Source organism: Oncorhynchus masou, chromosome 23 (genome assembly GCF_036934945.1).
Source record: "Oncorhynchus masou masou isolate Uvic2021 chromosome 23, UVic_Omas_1.1, whole genome shotgun sequence".
Classification (NCBI taxonomy): domain Eukaryota; kingdom Metazoa; phylum Chordata; class Actinopteri; order Salmoniformes; family Salmonidae; genus Oncorhynchus; species Oncorhynchus masou.
The window spans coordinates 14,944,506-14,972,109 of record NC_088234.1 but is presented as its reverse complement, the minus strand read 5'-3'; the positions used below and the strand labels follow the sequence as shown (position 1 = coordinate 14,972,109).

At 41.5% G+C, this 27,604-nt stretch overlaps 2 protein-coding genes across 2 annotated transcripts; one reads left to right on the top strand and one right to left on the bottom strand.

Moving 5' to 3' along the window:
• The first annotated feature begins 1,140 nt into the window (after positions 1–1,140).
• On the top strand, positions 1,141–21,190 carry LOC135510378 (zinc finger and SCAN domain-containing protein 5A-like). The gene is made up of 5 exons (XM_064931247.1): positions 1,141–1,611; positions 5,742–5,833; positions 6,067–6,142; positions 8,025–8,861; positions 17,198–21,190. Exons 1-5 carry the CDS (start codon positions 1,347–1,349, stop codon positions 17,599–17,601), a joined length of 1,674 nt encoding a protein of 557 aa, XP_064787319.1. The 5' UTR covers positions 1,141–1,346; the 3' UTR covers positions 17,602–21,190.
• Positions 21,191–21,587: 397 nt separating this feature from the next.
• Positions 21,588–26,978, bottom strand: LOC135510397 (sterile alpha motif domain-containing protein 9-like). The gene is given in 3 exon segments (XM_064931280.1): positions 21,588–23,481; positions 23,484–24,441; positions 26,925–26,978. Coding segments are annotated over 2 exon segments (2,508 nt in total). The 5' UTR covers positions 24,197–24,441; positions 26,925–26,978; the 3' UTR covers positions 21,588–21,686.
• Positions 26,979–27,604: the final 626 nt, after the last annotated feature.

Below are 27,604 nucleotides of genomic sequence, written 5' to 3'. Positions count from 1 at the left end.
GCTCTGAACTTGCTGACGTAAACCTAAAGTTCAAAAGGTAACGTGTGGCCATAGTTGCATGACGGCTAATAGGCCAATTTAAATTTCAATTGTAGCCTCATAAATCACCAGTGGTGGAAAAAAGTACCAAATTGTCATACTTGGGTAAAAGTAAAGATACCTTATCAGAAAATGACTCAATTAAAAGTGAAAGTCACCCAGTAAAATACTACTTGAGTAAAAGTCTAAGAGTTTAAATGAGCTTAAGTATCCAAATTAAAAGTAAGTGCTAAAATATACTTAAGTATAAAAGATAAAAGTATAAATAAATTTCAAATTCCTTATATTAAGCAAACATTTATAGATAGCCAGGGGCACCTCCGCCACTCAGACATGATTTACAAAATGAAGCATGTGTTTAGTGAGTCCCCCAGATCAGAGACAGTAGGATGACCAGTGATGTTCTCTTGATAAGTGTTAATTAGACCATTTTCCGGTCCTGCTAAGCATTCAAATGTAACGAGTACTTTTGGATGTCAGGGGAAATGTATCGAGTATTTTCTTTAGGAATGTAGTGAAGTAAAAGTAGTCAAAAATATAAATAGTATTTTTACACCACTGTAAATCACCATAATAGCCAATATATATATATATATATATATCTCTTTCAAGACACTGCAAATATAGCCCTGGGTTTAGGATATGTGTTGTATGCAAGTGCAATGCTTCTAAATAACCGTAGTTGAATTGAAACGTATTTATATTTGAAATAGATTACGCTGACCTACATGGATGGCATGTTCCAGTTTAGAGGGCTGAGAATCGAATTAATTAACTAGCTGCTCTAGTTTAGAAGGTGGGATAAGGTCATGGCTAGACGGGATCAATCTTTTGTCAAATTGAATTCAAAAGTTAATTTTTTGCATTTTAGCTAACACCAACCCTTTTCCTAACCTTAACATAATTATACTAACCTGCTGCGTAAATTATGTAAAGTCTGACGTTACTTGACAAAAGCTGGATCCATTCTAGCCAAGTCTGTGGCATAATAGCAGCCCGAGCGCACCTTGTGGAGCTAACTAGCTACAGTTGACAACTAACGGTAATTTATTTACAAACATTGGTCGCTTACCAAGATCTCAGAAGACACCGTATTTTACAACTTCTTATTTAGTCTCTCTGGTTCCTGGTCAGCGAAATCTCAGGCGAACACGATTCAGGCACAAACAATTGTTGTTTGACCATTCTTGCCGGGGAACCGCAGGTGGGCTCAATCCGTAACCTCGTGACACCTGGGACAACGTCAAAGAAATGCGCGCGCAGGATTTCTTCCCATTTGAAATCCAAACTCCACTAGCTGGTCAGTTATGGAGGAATGCGAAGACTTCGTGAACACTTTTAAAACACAGGTTAAAATGGTTTTGGATATTCTGTTAAATGTCGCCGTATCGGAGATAACACATGTTTTCCAAGGCACTTCGGGTAACGCTACTATCCAGAATACAGTATTACCCGTTGCTCTTTGCGCCGGAGACCTCACCATAGAGGCGGTGCAGGCATGCAGACTGAAGAATGCATTGGAGATGGCAATATGCACATACACACGGGAAACCACTGAAGTGACACCACGTGGTGAGTAACTTTAACATACGTTATTTTAAAGTAGGCCTAATGTAACATTGCCAGGAAGTCTCAGCGTTAGTTGAATTAATGGGCTGTAGAATAAGGGTGTACATGGTACAGACCATATACGTCTTTTTGTGTGGTTTCCAAACGGTTGGCTTAACCGGTGTTGCCAATTTAGCGACGTTGTCGCTATATTTAGCGAGTATTCAGACCCCTCTAGCGAAAAGTGTTTAAAAAAGCGACTAGCGACAAATCTAGGGAATTGTTCTGGTGTTATTGGAGACGTTGAGACTGTCGTGAAAGCACGTATCGTTCTTACTCTTCTCAACGAGCAGCTGGTGCTGTTGTGGACCCCGTCCCAAAGCACTCACCGGCGGCCCAGTCCTCGCGCAGCTGTAGTAAGAACAGGAGATATTCACTCCTCCACGTCCAGACTGCAAATGAATTGCGCATGCGGGAAGCCGCCCCTGGTTTATCCCGCCCTGGTTTACATTTTAAAATATATAATCGTTTTTATCCTGAATTGGGGCCAGACAAGTTACCATAATTTTCTCACATTGCCATTGACTTTTTTCTATTCTCTTTTTAGTCCATTTAGATTGTTAATGTAGTTTCTATACAAAAAAAAAAATCATGTTTTATTGTGAGTTGTTGTAGGCTCCTAAGTGGACCATAAGGTTAAAATTAAATATATAAAATAAAAAACGAAGTAACTGACAGTGTCTCTTTTGGGTCACTTTTGCCGGTCCCAAGCCCAGATAAAGGAGGGTTGGAATTGTAGTTCTAAACATATATTTAGGGTGTTTTTTTTGTTGTGTTTTTTTACTCACTTTTTCTCTCTCCAACAGTGTCCATCACAATTACATGCACATGGCAAATTGGGTGATGACGTCATTTAGCGACTGTCCTTACTAGAGGCCGGCCTATTAATCTGAATGGCCGATTTCAAGTTTTCATAACAATTGGTATTTCTGGGTGCCGATTTGCCATTGTAATTTTTATATCTTTATTTAACTGCACGTCGGTTAAGAACACATTCTTATTTTCAATGACGGCCTAGGAACGGTGGGTTAACTGCCTCATTCAGGAGCAGAAAGACAGATTTTCACCTTGTCAGCTCGGGGGATATAATCTTGCAACCTTACAGTTAACTAGTCCAACGCAATAACGACCTGGCTCTCTCGTTGCACTCCACAAGGAGACTGCCTGTTACGCAAATACAGTAAGTCAATGTAGGTTACTAGCTAGCATTAAACTTATCTTAGAAAAAACAATGAATCATAATCACTAGTTAACTATACATTGTTGATGATATTACTAGATATTATCTAGCGTGTCCTGCGTTGCATAAAATCTGACTAAGCATACAAGTATCTGACTGAGCGGTGGTAGATAGAAGCAGGCTCGTAAACATTCATTCAAACAGCACTTTTGTTGTGCGTCAAGCATTGCGCTGTTTATGACTTCAAGCCTATCAACTCCCGAGATGAGGCTGGTGTAACTGAAGTGCAAATAGCATTTCAAACGTCACTCGCTCTGAGCCTTGCAGTGGTTGTTTCCCTTGCTCTGCATGGGTAACGCTGCTTCGAGGGTGGCTGTTGTGTTCCTGGTTCGAGCCCAGGGAGGAGTGAGGGGAACCTGAAGTTATATTAAATCAATACTAAAGTGCCAATAGTGGTTAATGAAATACAAATGGTATATGGGGAAATAATCCTATAATAACTACAACCTAAAACTTCTTACCTGGGAATATTGAATACTCATGTTAAAAGGAACCACCAGCTTTCATATGTTCTCATGTTCTGAGCAAGGAACTTAAACATTAGCTTTTTTACATAGCACATATTGCACTTTTACTTCTCCAACACTTTGTTTTTGCATTATTTAAACCAAGTTGAACATGTTTCATTATTTACTTGAGGCTACATTGATTGTATTGCTGTATTATATTAAGTTAAAATATGTGTTAATTCAGTATTGTTGTAATTGTCATTATTATAAATTAATAAAAGTCGTCCGATTTTAATCGGTATCTGCTTTTTTGGTCCTCCAATAATCTGTATCGGCGTTGAAAAAAATCATAATCGGTCGACCTCTAGTCCTTACTGGGAGTTGGCAACACTGGGCTTAACGCATAGATGGGCGTTCATAAAATGCAATTTCAAGTAACACTTTGACACACTTTCATTAAGAACCATTAACTTCTTGCGTCGAGCAATCCCGGATCCGGGATCCTATTTATAGCCTCAAGCTCATTAGCATAACGCAACGTTAACTATTCATGAAAATCGCAAATGAAATGAAATAAATATATTTGCTCTCAAGCTTAGACTTTTGTTAACAACACTGTCATCTCAGATTTTCAAAATATGCTTTTCAACCATAGCTAAACAAGCATTTGTGTAAGAGTATTGATAGCTAGCATAGCTATAAGCCTAGAATTCAGCCAGCAACATTTTCACAAAAACAAGAATCATTCAAATAAAATCATCTACCTTTGAAGAACTTCAGATGTTTTCAATGAGGAGACTGTTAGAATGCAAATGTTCAGTTTTTCAAAAAAATATTATTTATGTAGGACAAATCGCTCCGTTTTGTTCACGTTTGGCTATGAAAAAACCCTGTATCCCGTTATAGCCTCAAGCTCATTAGCATAACGTAACGTTAACTATTTATGAAAATCGCAAAATGAAATGAATGTGCTAGCTCTCAAGCTTAGCCTTTTCTTAACAACACTGTCATCTCAGATTTTCAAAATATGCTTTTGAACCATAGCAAAACAAGCATTTGTGTAAGAGTATTGATAGCTAGCGTAGCATTTAGCGGGCAACATTTGCACAAAAACCAGAAAAGGATTCAAATAAAATAATTTACCTTTGAAGAACTTCGGATGTTTTCAATGAGGAGACTCTCAGTTACATAGCAAATGTTCAGTTTTTCCTGAAAGATTCTTTGTGTAGGAGAAATCGCTCCGTTTTGTACATCACGTTTGGGTACCAAAAAAACCCGAAAATTCAGTCATCAAAACGGCAAACTGTTTTCCAAATGAACTCCATAATATCGACAAACACGGCAAACGCTGTTTAGAATCAATCCTCAATGTGTTTTTCACATCTCTTCATTGATATATCGTTCGTGGTAGTCTACACCGGGCGGACACCTGGCAAATGTAGTCTCTTATGGTCAATCTTCCAATGATATGCCTACTAATACGTCACAATGCTGCAGACACCTTGGGGAAACGATAGATCGGGCAGGCTCATTCCTGTCGCATTCACAGCCATATAAGGAGACAATGAACAACAGAGCCTCAAAAAATCCTGCTCATTTCCTGGTTGAAGTTTCGCCTGTAGCATCAGTTCTGGGGCACTCACAGACAATATCTTTGCAGTTTTGGAAACGTCAGTGTCCTCTTTCCAAAGCTGTCAATTATATGCATAGTCGACCATCTTTTTGTGACAAAATATTGCGCTTAAAACGGGCACGTTTTTTTTAATCCAATAATGAAATAGCGCCCCCATAGATGTAACAGGTTAAGAACCAAAAATGAGCCTGATTACAACATCCTGGAAAATGCCACTCGGAAACCTAAATTTAACCGGGCGGCATGTTAGCCTAGTGGTTAGAGCGTTGGACTAGTAACCGGAAGGTTGCGAGTTCAAACCCCCAAGCTGACAAGGTACAAATCTGTCGTTCTGCCCCTGAACATGCAGTTAACCCATTGTTCCCAGGCCGTCATTGTAAATAAGAATGTGTTCTTAACTGACTTGCCTGGTTAAATAAAGGTTAAAAAAAACACACAAAAAACATAACGTTAATGTCCGGGGAATGTTTTTTTTAAGTGTCTTTTCAACGTAATTTTGCTTACTGGGACTATGCTAGTTTCTCATTTTTTGGGGTCTCAGCTAGGGTGGCAGAACAGCAAGGACTGGCCCTGCAGCTACAACAGGTGTTACATCTCTAGCTAGTTCGAACTTCTGCTCCCTTTGTATTCCAGTATGTAGACTAATTATTTGTTGCCTCCTTAGTATTCCAGACCTTTCTTTAATGGAAAAGTATGTTTATTTGTAAAAAAAAAAATAAAAAAATAAAAATCTTCTCTCTGTGTATGTGTGTGGTTCATCCTCTGACCGTAGCAACTCAACATGATAGTGGTGAGGCCCCCAGTGGCTCTGTTGCTATGCCAAGGCGTGATGGTGAAGACATGCACCTTAATCTTAAATATGAGGTAAGATGGAATGAATGAAACGGAACAGCATCATTGACATGAATGGGGAATCCCGTTCTGCACATTCTAGTTCTGTGTTTAGAATGCTCTGGATTGTGTGTGAAACACAGCCTCTCTTTTAGTGCACCATTTGACTTAATGGCCCCTATAATGTTCAGTGTCAGTTGTTTCCTTCTGTAGCAGTATCTAAATGCTAATATAAGTAAACAGTATATTCATTGTTATGCCTGTAGAGATTGGACATGGACTGGGAGGTGGTGAAGGTTGGTGTCTTCGAGGAGGGTGACAGTATTGGGAAAAGCATGCAAAGTAAGTGGACCAGACAAGTGGATTGCTTGCTATTTGGGGGTTTAGGCTGGATAACCGTAAAGCACTTTGTGACAACTGCTGATGTAAAAGGGCTTTATAAAACGCGTTGGATTTGAGTTATTGAAATGATGTGGAGTAGTGGATGGAAAGAGAATTTAAGTAATGCCTTTATTGTCCCAGTAGTAGAGATGCATAAAGATGATGGCCCTCATGCACTTACCACAAATGACTCGTTTGGCTAAGTTTGCCGTAGTGTACATCACACTCCTTATAATGTATTTGTATGTTCATTAGCACCTTATACATGATCCCAATTCTATCTTGAGGTTTTTTCCTAATTGCCGCAAAGGTAGATTATTAAGATATTTATCGAACCATGTCACACAACATAGTTTACTAACTCGGTGGATAGTGCTAAAACGATGACGACATATCTGAATTCTTCCATCTTTATGCATGTTTGCCATTGGGACGTTCATAGTGCAGTCAGCATGAAACAACTATCATCTACAGTGCATTCGGAAAGAATTCAGACCCCTTGACTTTCCCCACATTTTGTTACGTTAAAGCCTTTTTCTAAAATGTATTAAATTAATATTTTTCCTCAATCTATTTCTCATAAATGAAAAACCTTATTTACATAAGTATCCTGATCCTTTGCTATGAGACATGAAATTGCGCTCCAGTGCATCCTGTTTCCATTCATCATCCTCAAGCTGTTTCTACAACTCGATCGGAGTCCACCTGTGGTAAATTCAATTGACTGGACATGATTTGGAAAGGCACACACTTGTCTATAAGGTCCCACAGTTGACATTGCATGTCAGAGCAAAAACCAAGCCATGAGGACGAAGGAGTTGTCCGAGACAGGATTGTGTCGAGGCACAGATCTGGGGAAGGGTGCCCAAGAACACAGTGGCCCCCAAGTTTGGAACCACCAAGACTATTCCTAGAGCTGGCCAGGGGGGGAGGAGGAGAAGGGCCTTGGCCAGGAAGGTGACCAAGAACCTGATGGTCACTCTGACAGAGCTCCAGAGTTCCTCTGGAGATGGGAGGATCTTCCAGAAGGACAACAACCTCTGCACCACTCCACCAATCAGTCCTTTATGATAGTGGCCAGACTGAAGCCACTCCTCAGTAAAATGCATATGACAGCCTGCTTGGAGTTACAGGACTGCCAGACCATGAGAAACAAGATTCTCTGGTCTGATGAAGCCAAGATTGAATTATTTTTCCTGAATGACAAGCAGTATGTCTGGAGGAACCCTCGCACCATCCCTACGGTAAACTTTTGGTGGTGGCAGCATCATGCCCTTTTCTTTTTTAAGTGGCAGAGACTGGGAGACCAGCCAGGATCTAGGGAAAGATGAATGGAGCAAAGTACAGAGATCCTTGATTAATCTGCTCCAGAGCAGACTGGGGCAAAAGTTCACCTTCCAACAGGACAATGACCCAAACCACACAGCCAAGTAAAAGCAGGAGTGGCTTCTGGACATGTCTCTGAATATCCTTGAGTGGCACAGCCAGAGCCCGGACTTAAACTGAATTGAACATGTACTGCAACTCACCTCGTCCAACCTGTCAGAGCTTGAGAGACCTGCAGAGAAGAATGGGAGAAACTTCCTAAATTTAGGTGTGCCAAGCTTGTAGCGTCATACTTTTGTAAATGTAATCTCTTTATTTTTTTATATAAATGGAATTCATCTTGAAATAAGGCTGTAATGAAATGTGGAAAAAGTCAAGGGGTCTTAATACAGAAACCTATACAGTCATTCAGAAAGTATTAAGTGCATTTGGAGGGCAATATTAGTTCTTTGTTTCTCACTGATATGAAAAAGATGAATGTTACGAGGCCAACAGTATGTTTCTTTTTTTGTTCCAGAGAGTCAAGAATATGAATGTCTTGTCTCTGAATTGACATTTGAACCATCAACATCCTCAGAGGTCTCGGACCCCCACTGCATACACACTGAAGACGGTGCCACCGCCACCACCACCCTGTCACTGTGTTCAAATGACACCGTATTGTTAAACTCCCCGACAGACAGACTGACTGAACAGGAGGTGCAGGTGGGTTCTTCCCAGGCCCCACATCCAGTGCCCCTGAAATGGCTTCTATTTCCTCTTCCTAACTCAGTCAGCCCAGTACAAAAAGTGGAATTAGAAATGGGGAAACTGGAGCCTGTTCCCATTGCCATCAGCATGCCGGTGGATTCGGAACAACAGCCAACCAACACCCTTAGGATTATAGATATAGAACCCATGCTTAGAACACCTGTGGGACACCTGGAAGCACTCACTGACTATGACATCAGTGGTGCTGCTCTCAAAGAAGAGCCACTAGGAAGCTTGGGACAACCGGAAGTCAAGGAGGAGATTGAGCTGGTCCGGCATACTGCACAACCAAGTACACAACGGTACAATGACATTACAGCAACAACACAACTAAGCACGCTACAAGAGCCCATTCTCACCCAAGTAAACCCCAATGTACATGTGGCCACACAAGCAAGCATTATACTAAACCCAGCAGCAAAGGAAGAGCAGCGAGACCGAGGGGGACAAGTGTTGAGCGGGACCAGAAGCAGAAAAGGCTGTGACACCACTTCCACAGCACTTCCAGCCACCTCCTCCATATCACCTCACCGCTCTCCCCTCCCCCCCTCCACTCCACCACCACTACCCCATGACCTGGAGAAGCAGATGAGAACCTGTTCAGGTATTTACCCATGCTGTAACTCTCAATTCCTTGAATCGGATCTCCTCGCCTCCTCAACCTTATTGGAGGAGGAAGTCCAAGCTTCCTCTCCTCTGACCTTCTTTTCCAATGAGTTTTGAGAAGGCGGTGAGGATGCAAGGAATTGAGAAAGAACACTCCTTTCTCATTTGTGCAATATACACTGAGTATACCAAACGGTAGAACACAATACTAATATTGAGTTGCACCCCCTTTTGCCCCCAGAACAGCCTCAATTTGTTGGGGCATGGACTCTACAAGGTGTCGAAAGCGTTCCACAGGGATGCTGGCCCATGTTGATTCTTGTTTCCCACAGTTGTCTTGATGTTTTTTGGATGGTGGACCATTCTTGATACACACAGGAAACTGAACATGAACGCTACTGTGTTTGCAGTTTTTTTTTAAAGAAACAGCTGTACACTCTAGGAGCCTAGATGAAATGTTGGTTATTACATTATTGCAACAGACAAGCTGTCTTCATCAGGGTATCATGAGAAACACTGTGGGTCACTAGTTTGTGAAGTGTCAAAGGACACACAGAGGTGTCTAATCATTGCCGGGTGGACTGACATAATTGGTTCATTCTCAGATATAAGAACATACAAAAACATGAATGCATGGCATACGATCATAGATACAATTTGGCTACATAGGGCCTGCAAATATTAACAATAAATAGAAAAATCACAAGAATGGCTACGTTGAGACCGAAGGGAGCAAGGTTCTTTCAATTAAATTAAAGATCCAGGCAGCCTCTTGTTTTAACTATTAAATTGTCAAGGTCACTCCCTCTCCTAGGGAGGTTGACGAATTCAATGCCGTTATAACGTGGCGACGAAGTCGAATGTGATTCGCTTCTGAAAAGTGGGTACGTCGTGTTTTTGCACCTTATGATGCTCTGAGATTCGTACTTTGATTTTGCACTTTGTTTCCCCAACATTTTTACCACAAGGACAAGTTAAAAGATAAAATAATCAAATCGAAGTTTATTTGTCACGTGCACTGAATACAACAGACCTTACAGTGAAATGCTTACTTTCAGGCTCTAACCAATAGCGCAAAAAAAGGTATTTGGTGAACAATAGGTAAGTCAGGCTGAGGTAGTATGTAGATATGGTTAGTGACTGCATATATGATGAACAGAGAGAAGCAGTAGTGTAAAAGAGGGATTGGAGGGTGGCAGGACACAAGGCGGTTAGCCAATGTGCGGTAGCACTGGTTGGTCGGGCCAATTAAGGTAATATTTACATGAATGTATTGTTAAAGTGACTGCATATATGATAAATGGAGAGTAGCAGCAGCGTAAAATGTTTTTTTTTGGGGGGGGGGCACACAATGCTAATAGTCCAGGTAGCCATTTAATTACCTGTTCAGGAGTCTTATTGCTTGGTGATAAAAACGGTTGAGAATACTTTTTTCCTAGATTTGGCACTCCGGTACTGCTTGCCATGTGGTAGAGAGAACAGTCTATGGCTGGGGTCTTTGACAATTTTTAGGGACTTCCTCCTGGTGTAAACGTCCTTTATGGCAGGCAGCTTAGCCTGGGCCGTACGCACTACCCTCTGTAGTGCCTAGCGGTCGGGGGTCGAGCAATTGCCGTACCAGGCAGTAACGCAACCGGTCAGGTTGCTCTCGATGGTGCAGCTGTTGAACCTTTTGAGGATCTCGGGACCCAAGCCAAATCTTTTTAGTTTCCTAAGGGGGAATACTCTTTGTCGTGCCCTCTTCACGACTGTCTTGTTGTGTTTGGACCATTCTAGTTTATTGATGTGGACACCAAGGAATTTGAAGCTCTCAACCTACTTCACTACAGCCCTGTCGATGAGAATCTGTGTGCTCTGTCCTCCTTTTCCTGTAGTCCACAATCATCTCCTTAGTCTTGGTTACGTTGAGGGATAGGTTGTTATTCTGGCACCACCTGGCCAGGTCTCTGACCTCCTTCCCTATAGGTTGTCCCTGGGGTGCTCCAGTGTTGAGGATCAGCATGGCAGATGTGTTGCTACCTACCCTCACCACCTGGGGGTGGCCCGTCAGGAACTCCAGGATCCAGTTGCAGAGGGATGTGTTTAGTCCCATGATCCTTAGCGATGAGCTTTGAGGGTACTATGGTGTTGAATGCTGAGCTGGAGTCAATGAATAGCATTCTCGCGTAAGTGTCCCTTTTGTCCAGGTAGGAAAGGGCATTGTGGAGTGCAACAGATTGCATCATCTGTGGATCTGTTTGGGCGGTATGCAAACTGGAGTGGGTCTAGGGTTTCTGGGATAATGGTGTTGATGTGAGCCATTACCAACCTTTCAAAGCACTTCATGGCTAAGGATGTGAGTGCTACGGGTCTGTGGTCACTTAGGCAGGTTGCCTTTGTTCTTGGGCACAGGGACTATGGTGGTCTGCTTCAAACATGTTGGTATTAGACTCAATCAGGGACATGTTGAAAATGTCAGTGAAGACACCTGCAGGTTGGTCAGCACATGCCTGGAGCACACGTCCTGGTCATCCGTCTGGTCCCACAGCCTTGTGTATGTTGACCTGTTTAAAGGTCTTTCTCGCGTCAGCTACGGAGAGCGTGATCATAGTCGTCTGGAACAGCTGATGCTCTCATGCATGCCACAGTGTTGCTTGCCTTGACGCGAACATAGAAGTGATTTAGCTAGTCTGTTAGGCTTGTGTCACTGGGCAGCTCGTGGCTGTGCTTCCCTTTTTGTATTCTGTAATAGTTAGTGAGCCCTGCCACAAGACGAGTGTCGGAGCCAGTGTAGTATGATTCAATCTTAGCCCTGTATTGACGCTTTGCCTGTTTGACGGTTCGTCACAGGGCATAGCAGTATTTCTTGTAAGCTTCCGGGTTAGAGTCCAGCACCTTGAAAGCAGTAGCTGTACCCTTTAGCTCAGTGCGAGTGTTGCCTGTAATCCATGGCTTCTGGTTGGGGTATGTACATACAGTCACTGTGGGGACGACGTCCTCGGTGCGCTTATTGATAAAACCAGTGACTGACGTGGTGCAGCTTTCCCACTCGCCTTCTGCGGGTCCTGACGAGGCATCCGGCTCTTTGTCCTCTAACTGTGTCGTTTCCTCTTGCAAATAACGGGGATGTCGACCCTGCCTGGTGTTTGGAGAATGTCCTGTGCGTCTTGGTTGTTGTAGAAACAATCTTTGTCTAATCCGAGGTGAGTGATCGCTGTCCTGATATCCAGAAGCTCTTTTCTGCCGTAAGATACGGTTGCAGAAGCATTATGTACAAAAATACTGCCTTAGTGGAGCACATAACACCTTTCATTGGGATCTATTTCCCTGTTTGGATGTTTGCAGGATCTACATTTGTAAGTGCCATTGCATTGAGTGCAGCTATTACACTTTTAGTTTCCATCTGGTAGAGGTGCAAATAGATGTTGAGAAGGGATATTTTGGGGGTGGTAAATCAGTTTACCAATTGATCTGAGATTTCTGCCCTGTGAGAGTCCAACCAAGGGAGGGTCCAAAAACACATTACGGATACTGTCATCGGATCTTAGAATGTGCCAATGTTTGAACAATTCCCTTCATTTGTTCAGAGCACTTTGAGTAGCTGGTAGTTAGAATGCTTATATTTGCGATACTATCCTTGAAAGATGTCTCCTTGTTTTAGAATTTTCTCAATGTCCGTATTAAAAAGTATAGGAAGTGGCAATTTTAGGGTGTTGAATGGCCAAAAGGTTGTTCTTATTTTGGTGAATTGACCAGAACTTTTGGAGTTTACTTTGACTGTATTTTTTAAATCTATTTAATAGATATAAAATTCATGCTATAACAACAAAATGTGGAATAAGTCGATGGGTGTGAATACTTTTATGGCACGGCGCATACAAACCATTAAACAACTGCTCTTTCCATGACAGACTAACCAGGGGAATACTATGATCCCTTATTGATGTCATTTGTTAAATCCACTTCAAGTCAGTGTAGATAAAGTGGAGGAGAGGTCTAGACACTTTAAAATAATTCGTTAACATGTATTGTGCATGTATGTTGTTCAGAGGGTGAATGGGCAAGACAATGCTTCAGTGTGTTTGAACAGGGTATGGTAGTAGGTGCCAGGTGTACAGGTTTGTGTCAAGAACTGCAAACCTTGAATACATGTTCTATTGGTTTAATAACAAATTGTTGACCAGCTGGAAAATTATTTTATTGAAATGGATAAAACAATTGAAGAGAAACGCACAACTCTGCAAGGAGCTGTTAACCTGTTATGGCTACATCCCTTTGTTCTCAATTTCTGCCTGAAGACATACCCAAATCTAACTGCCTTTAGCTCAGCCCCAGAGGCAAGGATATGCATATTCTTGGAATCATTTGAATGGAAACATTCTGAAGTTTGTGGAAATGTTAATTGAATGTAGGAGAGTCTAACACAGTAGATCTGTTGCAAGAAAAGAGGAAGAGCATACGTTTTCTGTCTTTTATTGTTGTAGTATCATCTTTCACATGTACTAGAATAGCCACACAGTCAGATAGGATGCTGGAGATAATGTTGATGGATGACACAAGCGGACAACTGTAGGTGTGCAAAGTTTCAGACTGATAACTTCAGGAATGGGTGAGCTACATGACATTTAGCATGAAGTCACCTAGGTGTCCCACACAAGTTGCCCAAATGTACCCAAGTGGCCAAATTGGTGAAATGATCTATAACTATATACAACATATAAAAAAGCAATTCCAACACACACACAACAATTTGTTGAAAAAAATGTAAAAAATTAAACAGTACACCCTTTGGAAGTCCTCGTCACAATATTTTGCTGCCTGTGCCATGTCCCATAGCAGTCTCTTTCTAATGTAAAGCAGAGGCAAACTGAACAAGTGGTGCAGTTCGTGCGACACAGAACACAACGACGCCTCCATGCTGTGCCCTTTTGGCCCTGAGGCACAGTCATGCCTGCAGTAATGAACTGTGGCATATGAACACCACTGGGGGCAGAGGTAGAGCGGGCAGCTTGGCACCGGGGGCTCCCAGTCGGAGTCGCTATCACTGTGAAAGAAAACATTACAAATATTTTTGTAATGTTATGAGCCTTTTATCATCACATAAAATAAACATATGTATTATATAGAGCAGAGGAAACAGTCACTAAGGTGAAGTGCTGTTCCATTCAACTCCGGCCATTGTTGTGGGCCTCCCCTGAACAGCAGCCAATGGCTATTTCATATGGAAATGGAGAGGAGTAGCAGGCGCAGTGGCCATGTGTGTGTTTGCTGTTCTACTCCATTCCATTTGAATAAAAAAATTAAAAATATAATCTGACATGAAAAAAAGAAATATATATATATATATACTGCTCAAAAAAATAAAGGGAACACTTAAACAATGTAAGTCAATCACACTTCTGTGAAATCAAACTATCCACTTAGGAAGCAACACTGATTGACAATAAATTTCACATGCTGTTGTGCAAATGGAATAGACAACAAGTGGAAATTATAGGCAATTAGCAAGACACCCCCAATAAAGGAGTGGTTCTGCAGGTGGTGACCACAGACCAATTCTCAGTTCTATTTGCTTCCTGGCTGATGTTTTGGTCACTTTTGAATGCTGCTTTCACTCTAGTGGTAGCATGAGACGGAGTCTACAACCCACACAAGTGGCTCAGGTAGTGCAGCTCATCCAGGATGGAACATCAATGCGAGCTGTGGCAAGAAGGTTTGCTGTGTCTGTCAGCGTAGTGTCCAGAGCATGGAGGCGCTACCAGGAGACTGGCCAGTACATCAGGAGACGTGGAGGAGGCCGTAGGAGGGCAACAACCCAGCAGCAGGACCGCTACCTCCGCCTTTGTGCAAGGAGGAGCAGGAGGAGCACTGCCAGAGCCCTGCAAAATGACCTCCAGCAGGCCACAAATGTGCATGTGTCTGCTCAAACGGTCAGCAACAGACTCCATGAGGGTGGTATGAGGGCCCGACGTCCACAGGTGGGGGTTGTGCTTACAGCCCAACACCGTGCAGGACGCTTGGCATTTGCCAGAGAACACAAAGATTGGCAAATTCGCCACTGGCGTACTGTGCTCTTTACAGATGAAAGCAGGTTCACACTGAGCACGTGACAGAGTCTGGAGACGCCGTGGAGAACGTTCTGCTGCCTGCAACATCCTCCAGCATAACCGGTTTGGCGGTGGGTCAGTCATGGTGTGGGGTGGCATTTCTTTGGAGGGCCGCTCAGCCCTCCATGTGCTCGCCAGAGGTTGCTTGACTGCTATTAGGTACCGAGATGAGATCCTCAGACCCCTTGTGAGACCATATGCTGGTGCGGTTGGCCCTGGGTTCCTCCTAATGCAAGACAATGCTAGACCTCATGTGGCTGGAGTGTGTCAGCAGTTCCTACAAGAGGAAGGCATTGTCGCTATGGACTGGCCCGCACGTTCCCCAGACCTGAATCCAATTGAGCACATCTGGGACATCATGTCTCGCTCCATCCACCAACGCCATGTTGCACCACAGACTGTCCAGGAGTTTTGCAGAAACCGCTCCTCAGTTCCTGTTTGAATCATAACACTCAAAGATTCCTCAAACAAAAAAACTCACTTTTTCACTTTCACTTTAGACTTTAACTTCGCTTTTCCTGATTTATTCGCCATGATGTCTTCAATGAAATCATTGAAAATACAACTTTCCGAAATACAGATGCGCGTAACAAGCCTCACAGCAACTCCTCTGATCATCAAGGCGAGAATGGAGTTCGTTACGCATGCGATATCAAACAAGGAATGGTGGTCCAACCCAAAACCATTACATACTGGCATTTACCTCAGCTCATTGGCTATCTACCCAGCTAGATTTCAAGAAGATCAGTGGTCATTGGGCAGAAATACAGTCCAACGAAGCTTCACTAAAATGATTTGGTGCGCAAGGTAGTCATTGCTCGTTGTCTTCAAATCAGTTCACTTCGGTCAATACTCCCCGCAAAAAAACCAATGAGGTTTGGCTGTGTTGCAAACATCCAGAGGAATGCACTGAAACCAACCATGACTAGGTAAACGATGGTTTAGGGTGTGTAATTACATCTAATGCTCTAAAAAATTGATAGATGGAATTCACGGCACAAACGGTTTACAAAATGTTTCGATTTAGACTATAAAAATGGATTTTATCAAAGAAAATGGCACTTCATTTGATCACTGGGACCCTCAAGAAGAGAAGTAAGAGCAATATATCAGAATGTAAGTCATAATTTTACCTTCAGATGTGAATGTGTAAAAACTGTCATGGCGGAAAATGTTTCTGTTGTTGATTGCTCTTCTCAAACAAAAGCATGTTATTTGTTCTCTGTAATAGCTATTTTAAATTGGAAAACATAGTTTGATTACCAAGATTCTAATATTTTGAAGTGTATAAGACACTTGCATTTTCAAGAATGTCTAATGTTACGACGTTGTATTTTTAGTTGTCACTCTGAAATTTCCCCTGATGTTGATCCCTGTAGAGGAATCGCAGCCATAACAGGTTAAAACCAAGTTTAATAGTTTGGATATGAGAACTGAGGATGGATCAACAACATTGTAGTTACTACACAATACTAATCTATTTGACAGAGTGAAAAGGAAGCCTGTACAGAACAAAAATATTTCAAAAGATGCATCCTGTTTGCAACAAGGCACTAAAGTAATACTTGGGTGTACTTGTAATTTAAGTACTTGGGCTTGTTTCATGATTTTAAAAATAAATGTAATAGCGCTAAGCACAGACAAAAGACTAGAGGGAAAAACTGGTTGTTAGCTTTACACCAGACAACAGGAGATGAGTTAATCTTTCAGCACGATAACCTTAAACACAAGGCCAAATCTTCACTGGAGCTGCTTACCATTAACACAGTGAATGTTCCTGAGTGACCGAGATACAGTTTTGACTTAATCTAATGAAGACTGAAACACAACAAAATGGGATATAAATACTTTCTGAAAGACCTGTATGTGTTGTGTTCAATGTAAACTTTTTATTTTATTTAGCTAGGCAAGTCAGTTAGGAACAGATTCTTATTTACAATGACACCTACCCGGGGAACAGTGGGTTAATTGCCTTGTTCAGGGGCAGAATGACATATTTTTTTACCTTGTTAGCTTGGGGATTTGAATCAGCAAACCTTACTGGCCCTACACTCTAACCACAAAGCTACCTGCTGCCCCAGTTTTACCCCAGTGGATAGTTTGTCCTGTCTTATCTTATCCAGGGGCGCAAAATTCTGGTAACTCTCCCAAATTTGCCAGGTTTCCCACTTTTCTGGGAGTTGTGGAAAATTACTGGAGTCTTGCATTCATAATCCTATTTTATCCTATTTTATCTCATTCTCCCCAGTGAAGCTTGAGGACTTGCGGCTGGTGGGACACTGCCACCGTCGCCTGCACATCTGCTGGGACTGTGGCAAGATCTTCCACCGGAAACGGAAGCTGAGGTGGCACCGCCGTTTAATCCACACCGGAGAGAAACCGTACTGCTGCTCCCAGTGTCACAGGGCGTTCTCGCTCCGGAAGAATCTGAAGCACCACCAGAGGGCCCACACAGGGGAGAAACCGTACCACTGTAAAGACTGCGGGAAGCAGTTCCGTTGCAACGGGAAACTGACGACCCACATGAGGTTTCACACAGGGGAGAAACCCTTCGGCTGCACCCTCTGTAGGAAAAAATACAGGGTGCTAAAGAACTTAAAGACACACATGGCCACCGCACACCCACACCCTGGCCGATGTCTTAACCGTTAGAACAAGTCCAAAATGGTACCCTATTCCCTTTTGTAGTACACTACTTTTGTCTTATATTGCTCTCTCTGGGAACAAGGGGCGGAAGAACTTGACACATGACATCCAGACATAAAGACATTGAGGTGAAAGACCACCCCAATACAGTGAAAGACTGAATAGTAGAAGATTCTGGATAGAATACTTGAGTGGGTTGCAGTGTAAGCGGCCTTTGTGTTATCTAGAGATCTACAACTATGGTTGAAGTCGGAAGTTTACATACACCTTAACCAAATACATTTCAACTCAGTTTTTCACAATTCCTGAGATTGAATCCTAGTAATAAAAAAAAAGTCCCTGTCTTAGGTCAGTTAGGATCACCACTTTATTTTAAGAATGTGAAATGTCAAAAATAGTAGAGTGATATATTTCAGCTGTTTATTTCATCACAATCCCAGTGGGTCAGAAGTTTAAATACACTCCATTAGTATTTGGTAGCATTGCCTTTTTAAATGGTTTAACTTGGGTCAAACGTTTCAGGTAGCTTTCCACTAGCTTCCCACAATAAGTTGGGTGAATTTTGTCCCATTCCTCCTGACAGAGCTGGTGTAACTGAGTCAGGTTTGGAGGCCTCCTTGCTCACACACGCATTTTCAGTTCTGCCCACACATTTTCTATAGGATTGAGGTCAGGGCTTTGTGATGGCCACTCCAATACCTTGACTTTATCTTAAGCCATTTTGCCTCAACTTTGGAAGTATGCTTGGGGTCACTGTCCATTTGGAAGACCCATTTGCAGCTGAGCTTTAACTTCCTGACTGTCTTGCTGTTGCTTCAATATATCCACATAATGTTCCTTCCTGATGCTATCTATTTTGTGAAGTGCACCAGTCCCTGCTGCTGCAAAGCACCCCCTCAACATGATGCTGTCACCCCCTGTGCTTCACGGTTGGAATGGTGCTCTTTGGCTTGCCAGCCTCCCTTTTTCCTCCAAACATATCAATGGTCATTATGTTCAAACAGTTCTATTTTTGTTTCATCAGACCAGAGGACATTTCTCCAAAGTGTATGATCTTTGTCACCATGTGCAGTTGCAAACCGTAGTCTGGCTTTTTTACATGGTGGTTTTGGAGCAGTGACTTTTTCTTTCCTGAACGGCCTTTCAGGTTATGTCAATATAGGACTCGTTTTACTGTGAATATAGATGCTTTTGCACCGGTTTCCTCCAGCATCTTCACAGGGTCCTTTGCTGTTGTTCTGGGATTGATTTGCACTTTTTTCACCAAAGCGCGTTCATCTCTAGGAGACAGAAAGCATCTCCTTCCTGAGCGGTATGATGGCTGCGTGGTCCTATGGTGTTTATACTTGCGTACTATTGTTTGTACAGATAAACGTGGTACCGTCAGGCGTTTGGAAATTGCTCCCAAGAATGAACCAGACTTGTGAAGATCTAAAAAAAAAAATATGTCCTGAGGTCTTGGCCGATTTTTCTTTTGAATTTCCCATGATGTCAAGCAAAGAGGCCCTGAGTTGTTTGAATGTAGGCCTTGAAATACATCCACAGGTGCACCTCCAATTGACTCAAATGGTGTCAATTAGCCTATCAGAAGCTTCTAAAGCCATAATGTCATTTTTTTGAATTTTCCAAGCTTTTTAAAGGCAGTCAGCTTAGTGTATGTTAACTTCTGACCCACTGGAATTGTGATACAGTGAATTATACGTTTGTAAACAATTATTGGAAAAATTACTTGCACAAAAGTAGATGTCCTAACTAACTTGCCAAAGCTAGTTTGTTAACAAGAAATTTGTGGAGTGGTTTAAAAACAAGTTTTAATGATTCCAACCTAAGTGTATGTACACTTCCGAATTCAACTGTAAAGCTATGACCATGTGTAAAGTCCTTCAATATGCTGTAGATCCATAATTCAAAACATGTTTGATCCATTTAGATGTTTCATATTGTACACAGGAAAACCACCTGCTGACAGACTTTGAAAACAAAGTGTGTATGTGAGAGAAAGGTTAGAACTGGATGCTGTTGACACAGTGAAGGATGAGCCAGGATGTTGAGAAAAGGTCTTTCCTGCCTTGCATACTCTAAGCCTTATGCCGATTGGGAGATCGGAAATGTCAGACATCAGTGAGTTCAAGACAACTGGGAAATTGTGATCAAAACAAATTTTCCATGTCAGTTTTTTTCAACGGTATTCCAAGTCGGGAACACGGTGTTCTTTCTAGAACCGACCTTTAAGATCACTGATGTCATGATTTGACCTTGTTCCCAGTTGTCTTGAACGCACCATTAGAAACTAGTGTTTTGCATGCCTCTTCCTAAGATGGCTGACATATAACTATGAACACTATGGTCCTTACAGCAATGGATAACACACCTCGGTGTACTCATACACTGATAATGTTATAGAACACCATGTGAGATTCTCAATTCCATATTCCTCACGTCCTCTCTCTGTGCCTCCTCAAAATCCATTGGATGAGAAAGCCAGAGGTCCCTCCACTCTGACCTTCTCCTACAATTGGTTTTGTTACGGAGTACTTGGAGTATGACATTTACATTCCCCTGGCAGTTTCTCCTGACCAGGAAAACATTCTGTGCCATAGATGTCCAGAGGGCTATACTACAATGCAGGCTCAAGGAGTAAACCTGCTAACTTGCCTAAATATTCTGAAATAACAAAACATAAATTGAAAGATGAGCATGGTCTACTTAACTCGACAACCAAAAATGCATATCTAAGTTCTTTTATGAATGATAAAATAGTTATTTCTGGTTTGATCAAAGTTAGCTGGCTTTGATCCTACTTTGTATTATACTCCTCTGGTCAAACCACATGTTTGAAGCACTCCTGACCCTACCTATGCAGATCATATTATACCGTACTTATTGTACTATATTGTAGTGTAGTTACTAGCTAGCATACTAACTGTCTCTTTCAGACAAATACACTAACACCATCTGCGGATGCCAATGTTTTCTATTGAAGTGATTGAACCCAAATACATGTTCATGTGTACTCTTTGGTGGAAGGAAGTTCTTGGAGTAATATTTAATTGTTCTGTCAGGAGGATTTTTGGACACTGACAGTCTTTTACTTTCATTTGATCATAATTATTCGATTATCATTTGCTATTATTTTGTTTCCCCCACAGATTCATGCATGATGCAGTGCCTTGCAAAAGTATTCAGACCCCTTTGATTACATCACATTGTCTTACAAAGTGGACTTAAAATAGATTTATTTTTTATTTTTTGGTCAACAATCTGTCAGTGTAAAAAAAAAAAGTTTAAAAAAGGTAAAATACATTGATAAAATATTAACATTAAAATCTGTCAATCCAAGGGGTCTGAATACTTTTGCAGTGCACTGTATATGGACTTGTAATTGTTTTGTTGCACCATGGACATCAGATATTGGAGTAAAGTATGCAAAATAACTGGTTTATTTAATTGAAGTACTTTACTTTTATTGGTAATATTATGAGTGTCACGTCAGCTTTTCATATCAAACTGTACATTGTTCTTTTACACATTAAATTAAATGGTGGGTCTATGCTGTGATTGTAACACGAACAATAAAGTTGCATTGTATGTGTAATCAGTGAACATTTGTCCTCTGATTGCTCAACTCCCTCAGATAGGACACATCTCATACACACAGTTGCAGTGCAGTGTTTCTACGTAGAAAGCATGTACTGCTCAAAGGCCAAACAGTAGGGAATTGTTGTCAGGATCTGAACACCGCAGCCCTTCAGATAGCTGGGCTACCTACTGGCCCTTTTCTTTTTTACAATGCAGTGATTTAATGTGCTGTAGTTATCACATAATACAGTATAAACACATTCATGTCAACATTTCAAAGATATTACAATAACATGTTCACAACTTCCCCTTACATGTCACTTTATTTATTTTGTCTTGACTCATTGGTCTCACAATACAAGCATGCTGTCACATGCTTGTTACAGGTATAATAAGTAAACTAGGTATATTTTAATTTTGTTGATGCCGAAATATATACAGTGTGTTAGACTCTACTGTTTGGATGTCTAACATGGAAGACTGACTTTGAGATTTTCTCAGATGCTAATGTTTCACTTGGAGTCATATATGATGTTGAAGGCCACGGGTCCTCCGATGTTGAAGCCAAGGTAGAACGAAACTGGTCCAGGATTCCGAATGCTGGCCAATTGATCCGGGAAAATCTTGATTCTGTTGTCTGCAATGTTCAGGAATATTTCATATTGTTCGACTACGCCCCTGAGCCTATGTAAATGACCCTTGATTGCTTCAAGTTCCCATATCTTTCCACTGCTCCACAGTTTACCCAGTTTTCTGTTCTTCTGCTTTGGGGAAAGGTTATTCATGATCAGAATGTCCACTCTTGATTTGTGGACCAGTCTGCTTAAACCCTGACCATTTCCGAGTAGGAACAATGGAACAAGGTACCTGAAGCGGAAGTACTTACTGAGGTCCCACTCAAAGGACCCTCTCAGGAGATCAATGGTTTGTTCATAGGGAAAGTTGTGGGTGGCCCCACCCTCAGGCCAAAACAACATCAAAGCCAAGAGATGAAATTCAGTGGGTTGGCCAATCTGTTTACTGACATATTTCTTTAGCATGTCTTGTAAGGTTTGTAGAGGCATGGTTCTCGTTTGACGTCTTACTTCCTTTTGGCTCAGAAGGATGTTGACAAGAATGTAGTTTTGAGTAGCTTGGGCATCTGACCTTTTTTCACCATTGATTGTTCTGTAGTGCTGTTCCATCCACTGCAAGTTAGGATCAATTTTCTTTTGATCAAGACATGAGAGCAGTCCAGGAAAGCTGATTGGCATCATTCCAGTGTATTTCTGGTAGCAACCGATAACATCATCATGGAAGTACCCTGGTTCCTCTCTTCCTATTTTGGGCTTTGAGTAAGTCAGGTACTTTTCAAAGAACTCATACCTTTTCTTCACTCCGTCTTTGAGTTGTGCAATGAGAGGAAAATACTCATTGAGTTTTCCTCCGGGAAAATCATCAGCTATGTAGGGAGTTTGCTTTTTCCCTGTGAGAATGTCTTTCCACCTATTATCACACTTTGTGAGTGCCTCAAAAAGATAGTTAGCCACTTGTAGATAGCCAAATCTTCCCCTGTCATTGAAACTCTTTGATTCTAGTTCCACTTCTTTTTCTGCAGCCTTCTCCTCTTCTTTGAAAGCGGTTATAGCCTTTCCTGCTATTTCCAAAATCTCACATGCAGGTGGACACGGTGTGTGTCCTATCTTCTTTCTTAAATTGCCCTTGTGAACTTGCCCAAGAGTATCTGCGATGAAGGAATTGTTGGGAGCCCTCTTTTTAGCCTTTAAAGCACAATATTCAGCTTTTTCGTAGTTTTGAATTTCAATGTAGTAGAGGCGTGCTAGAGCTTGAGGGAAAAAAGGATTTGCCTCAAACTTATCCACTGCTTCTTTCAGAATGTGTTCACACATTTCTAATCCTTCATACGTCTTTATATCTTGAATCAGTTTGGAAAAGGAATCCTGTGTTTCCTCTTCTGCGTTCTGCTGTTCGTCCACTAGTGCTTTTGCTTCTGTGATTTCCCGCTTTGTTAGCATGTCTTTGATGACGGGCACCAAATGTTGTGGCACCTCTGCCTCACAAAAGTACTTCAAGAAGTTTCTTGTTGTGTCACCCCTGGTCACACGGGACTTAGCCAGTAACTTGACACACTGATCAGCTATCATTGGATGCTTCATCCGGACACGTTTATTGTCTTCCTCTTGTCCGGAGAAAGTGACTATGAGGTCATTGAAAGGGTGCGTTCTACTTTCAAAGTCTTGAGACCTTGCATCAGGGAATTCCGCACATTCAGACTCTAGAAGGTAGGATCCAGGGACGTAGAAATTTAGCAATGACAAGAATGGAAGAGTGGGTTTCGGGGCTTCGACAAATGTTTATTAACACAAGCCTTAACACTATCCTGGATGTATATTTTACGGAAATTTCCACACATTATTTTGAAACCATGGAACTTGGTATGCTGGTCTGCATAGAGCTTACAGATCACCTTTAGCTTATTGCTGAATTTTTGTTTCTCTTCTTTAGAGAGCTGTCTTCTAAGGATCACTGCAATTCTGGTTGTTGGATCGTCATGTTCCGCGATAAAAGACTTACGCACACAGTTTAACATGATGAGGACAGGAACTTTCGACGTAACCTTTCTCTCTGCAATTTCTCTCATCAGGCAATCCGCCATGTCCTCATCCTCAAGCAAGAGGAGCACAGTGTTTTGTGAATCTCCTGCCTTGAAAAGGTTTATTACTTGGTCGGCGATAGCGGTGCTGTTTGCCCCCGTTGATTCTTTTAAGACTGCACACCTATGCCTTTTCCTCAGGTCCCAGAGCACCTGCATGGCTAGGGTGGACCCCCCACTGCTTGGCTCGTGCAAAAGCTTGAAAATGGCAATGCTGCGAGGATTTTTTCGCTTACCTTGAATCAGCTTTTTTAAGTTACTGTATCCATCCCTCTTTATGAAGGTTGAATCCACAGCTGTTTTTCGTTCAGCCTCGTAGAAGTTCAGCCATTGAGGTGGCGCTCCCTTGTAAAAGTTGACCTGTGCCATGGCTGCATCTGTTTGGTTGTGTCCCCCTCAAACTCATTCTCACACAAGACATCCAAAAGTGACAGGGAGTCACATCGGTATGGAATATTTCCACCATAGGCTTTAGGCAGGGTTGGTGTTCTATCGGTTGCCATGAGGATGTTTGTTTATCCCAGCTTGAAATGTAGATACGGGTTTTTCTTCTATGCCAGTGTTGTGTCGTTTGTAGGTTCGGGAGTTGTAATAAAAGTGAATGCGGATAGATCCTGTAGAAAAGAGAAGGAAGAATTGCATTTTTTTATTACGCTATCCAGCTATTCAAGTGCTCATTAGTAATTACTTAATATTGCATTCATCTATGCTGAAATGTCTGACATCATATACATTTATAATGAAAATTAAGAGTTTGTTAGAAATGTATTTGATGTTCCATTAAAACTGTTGAGCTTTCATTCAAGATGTTCAACATGGTCTTAGTTGGCTTGGCTTCAGTTTTCAATGCAAATGGTAGGAAAGAATAGGAACATAGCCCAACAGGTTAATAGTACTTACATATATGTACTATCTGAACTGATTTAGATACATAAACATGACCAGTATAAAGAACTACTGTTTATATTCCATTTGACCTTCATCTGCACAGTATAACTGATACAGTTGCTGACACATTGAGTACTACTACTAATTAACCCTTTACACTCAAATGAGATCAACATGGCAGATTTGGTTACTGATAAGCACTAAATTGGAAGGCAGGGGATGAACTGTAACATAGTATACAAGTTCTGGGACTCCGCTTTACAATTATTAATGGGATATAATTGTCAGACATTTTATGCAGGAGCACCCAGCAACAAGAAGATGCCCCTATTCTTCCAGCCATTTGGGTTACTTTTGCACATTTGGTGTCTGAGTGAGAGGAATTCTGTAAATCAATAGGATGCAATGTCTTCTGAAACATTCATTCAGGGAGTTTGCCATACCCCTTGTTCAAGAAAAAGGTCAAAAGTATACCCTTTGTTAGATTTTGAACTGGAAAAATCGATCCCGTTTCTATAAAGCGACCTATAACGATGCATAACTCTGAAAGGCCTGTACATTTACATGTTAGTCATTTAGCAGACGCTCTTATCCAGAGCGACTTACAGTAGTGATTGGTAAATGTTCATACTGGTCCCCTGTGGGAAACACTTCAGCTAGAAACAAGCTGTAAATGAGACATCTGGGATTTTAATGCATATCATTTTTACATGGAATTGATAAGGCAATCCTTCGATGCACTTACCACTCTATATTTTGGTTTGTCTCCATGACATTCAGAAGCTGAGTTCTGACCTTAATTCAAGAATACTTTTTCTTAAAACTAAGATTGGGAAGTAATCTAATCGGTGACTCTATCAACTGAGCTAATCACTTTCTGAGAAATATGTTTAACTAAATTGATACTTGATGATACATGCAGGAACCAACCCCATGAACCCGTAAATGTAAACTGCACAAAGTCAAAAGTGTAAAGTTTGGATTCAGGTGATTCAGTTTGTTGACAACACCAAGGTTGTAGGCCTGATAACCAACAACCAAGCGTCAGCCTATAGGAAGGAGGTAAGTGAACTGGTACTATGGTGTCATGACAACAACCTATCCCTCAAAGTCAGCAAAACAAAGGAGTTGATTGTTGACTTTAGGAAGCAGAGGAGGGAACATGTCCTGATCCACATCAATGGCACTGCAGTAGAGAGAGTCAGGAGTTTTAAGTTCCTCATCTGAACCAATGCCATTCGGTAAAATGATCATGTGGTTTTCATAATCGCACTCCTGTATTTCCTTAAACACAAATGAAAAGATGGTTGAAAACCAGGAAGTGAAACGTCTGTGTGCCAATATAAATACTCCAGCACTGGAGTGCTGTCCTATGTTTGTTCTTCGCTGCAGGGTTGTAGCCACTTCTTACATTTTTTGTTTGTTGTTTTTTCTACTTGGTTGGTTGTTTTCTTGTATTTTCTTTTTCACATCTATGTTCTCCTATTATTTTAACAGCCATCTTGTGCAGGGGTTCTCTAACTTTTTGGGTCCGGAGACCCTTTTTGTGATTTATCAGGAGCCCCTCCAAAATCAGAACACAACTCGAGTGAGATAAAAAATATATATATATACAAGGAGTTTTACTATGACTTCGGCAGTGCATGGCTGGATGAACCATGTCTCGGAGCCCAGACAAAGAACATTTTAAAGCCCTGCCTCTTGGCATTGGAGAGAAAGTGATGCAGGTTTCAAGCTAATTTCCTTCCATTCAACATATTTTATCATGGGGCAGAGAAAGAAATGTTTTGAAATATTTAATATTTTAAGATCTGGTAGCGGACCCCCTGCAGTACCTCCTGGGGATCCGTGGACCCAAATTTGAGAACCTCTGATCCAAGGACTGGAATGTTTGGGGAAGTTTATTGTGAAATGTTTAGGATGCTTTCCTCAATGTTTGTATCTATCTGCCCTAGGACTACAGATTAATATTAGCCAGCAGACAAAATCTGACACATTTACAGAAAAGTTAATTGATGTGCATTGTCCATGACAAATAAATAAATACATTGATTCTGTTTAGAAATTTGGAACTTTAGAACTTTTTCCCTTGAGTGTAAAGTTAATCAATCATCTTATAATTCTATGTGTTGTTGACTAACTTCAATGAGTACATTTGATATTCCCTACCAAGACAAAATATTCCATGGAAAATAGACATTACTCTTACCTTTGTCTGTTTGAAGAAGGTTCTATATTTTTGTGGGAATCACGGCCGAGTCTGGAAAGAAACGCATTATATCACATTTACACTTCAGAGAAACAATTAGTTTAATCTGAAATCAGGTTCATCTGAAAGTACAGCCTTTGTATTGTATACATGGTTTCTAATCATAGGTTGCTAAGTTATTACCTGTCTTGGCTCTTGAAATGCAATGACTGACCCTGGATGATGTGTCCTTTTATAGTCAAATTTGAGTTGAGCCACCCACATTCAAACCGGTTCAGGTTGATGTTTTCCCCCTGTGTCACATATGTCAGAGTCAAGGCCCGCGGGCCACATCCGGCCCGCGAGAAGGTTTTTTACGGCCCCTGGGATGATCTTGATTTATTATTAGAACCGGCCCGCAGACCGCAGCAAGCCTGCAGCCCGCAGATCTTTTACACGCACCAATACTACATTTCCCACAATGCAACGGTGACGCACCGAGCAGTAGGCTGCTTCATTTCAATATTTATTGGCACAGCAGTCGTCAGCATCACAGTAAAATTAACTTTCAGATACCCATCAAAAATGGCAAAACGGAAGGTGGACACTGAGAACCGGGGTTTCAAACAAGGTGGGAGTCGGAGTATATGTTCACGGAGGTAGCTGGAAAACCTGTGTGTCTTCTGTGTGGAGAAAGTGTG

Excerpts from the sequence above, each read along its gene's own strand:
- LOC135510378 (XM_064931247.1), top strand. The coding sequence starts at position 1,347 with ATGGAGGAATGCGAAGACTTCGTGAACACTTTTAAAACACAGGTTAAA. Across the intron at positions 1,612-5,741 it reads CACTGAAGTGACACCACGTG|CAACTCAACATGATAGTGGT; the intron begins GTGAGTAACTTT and ends CTCTGACCGTAG. Across the intron at positions 6,143-8,024 it reads TATTGGGAAAAGCATGCAAA|AGAGTCAAGAATATGAATGT; the intron begins GTAAGTGGACCA and ends TTTTTGTTCCAG.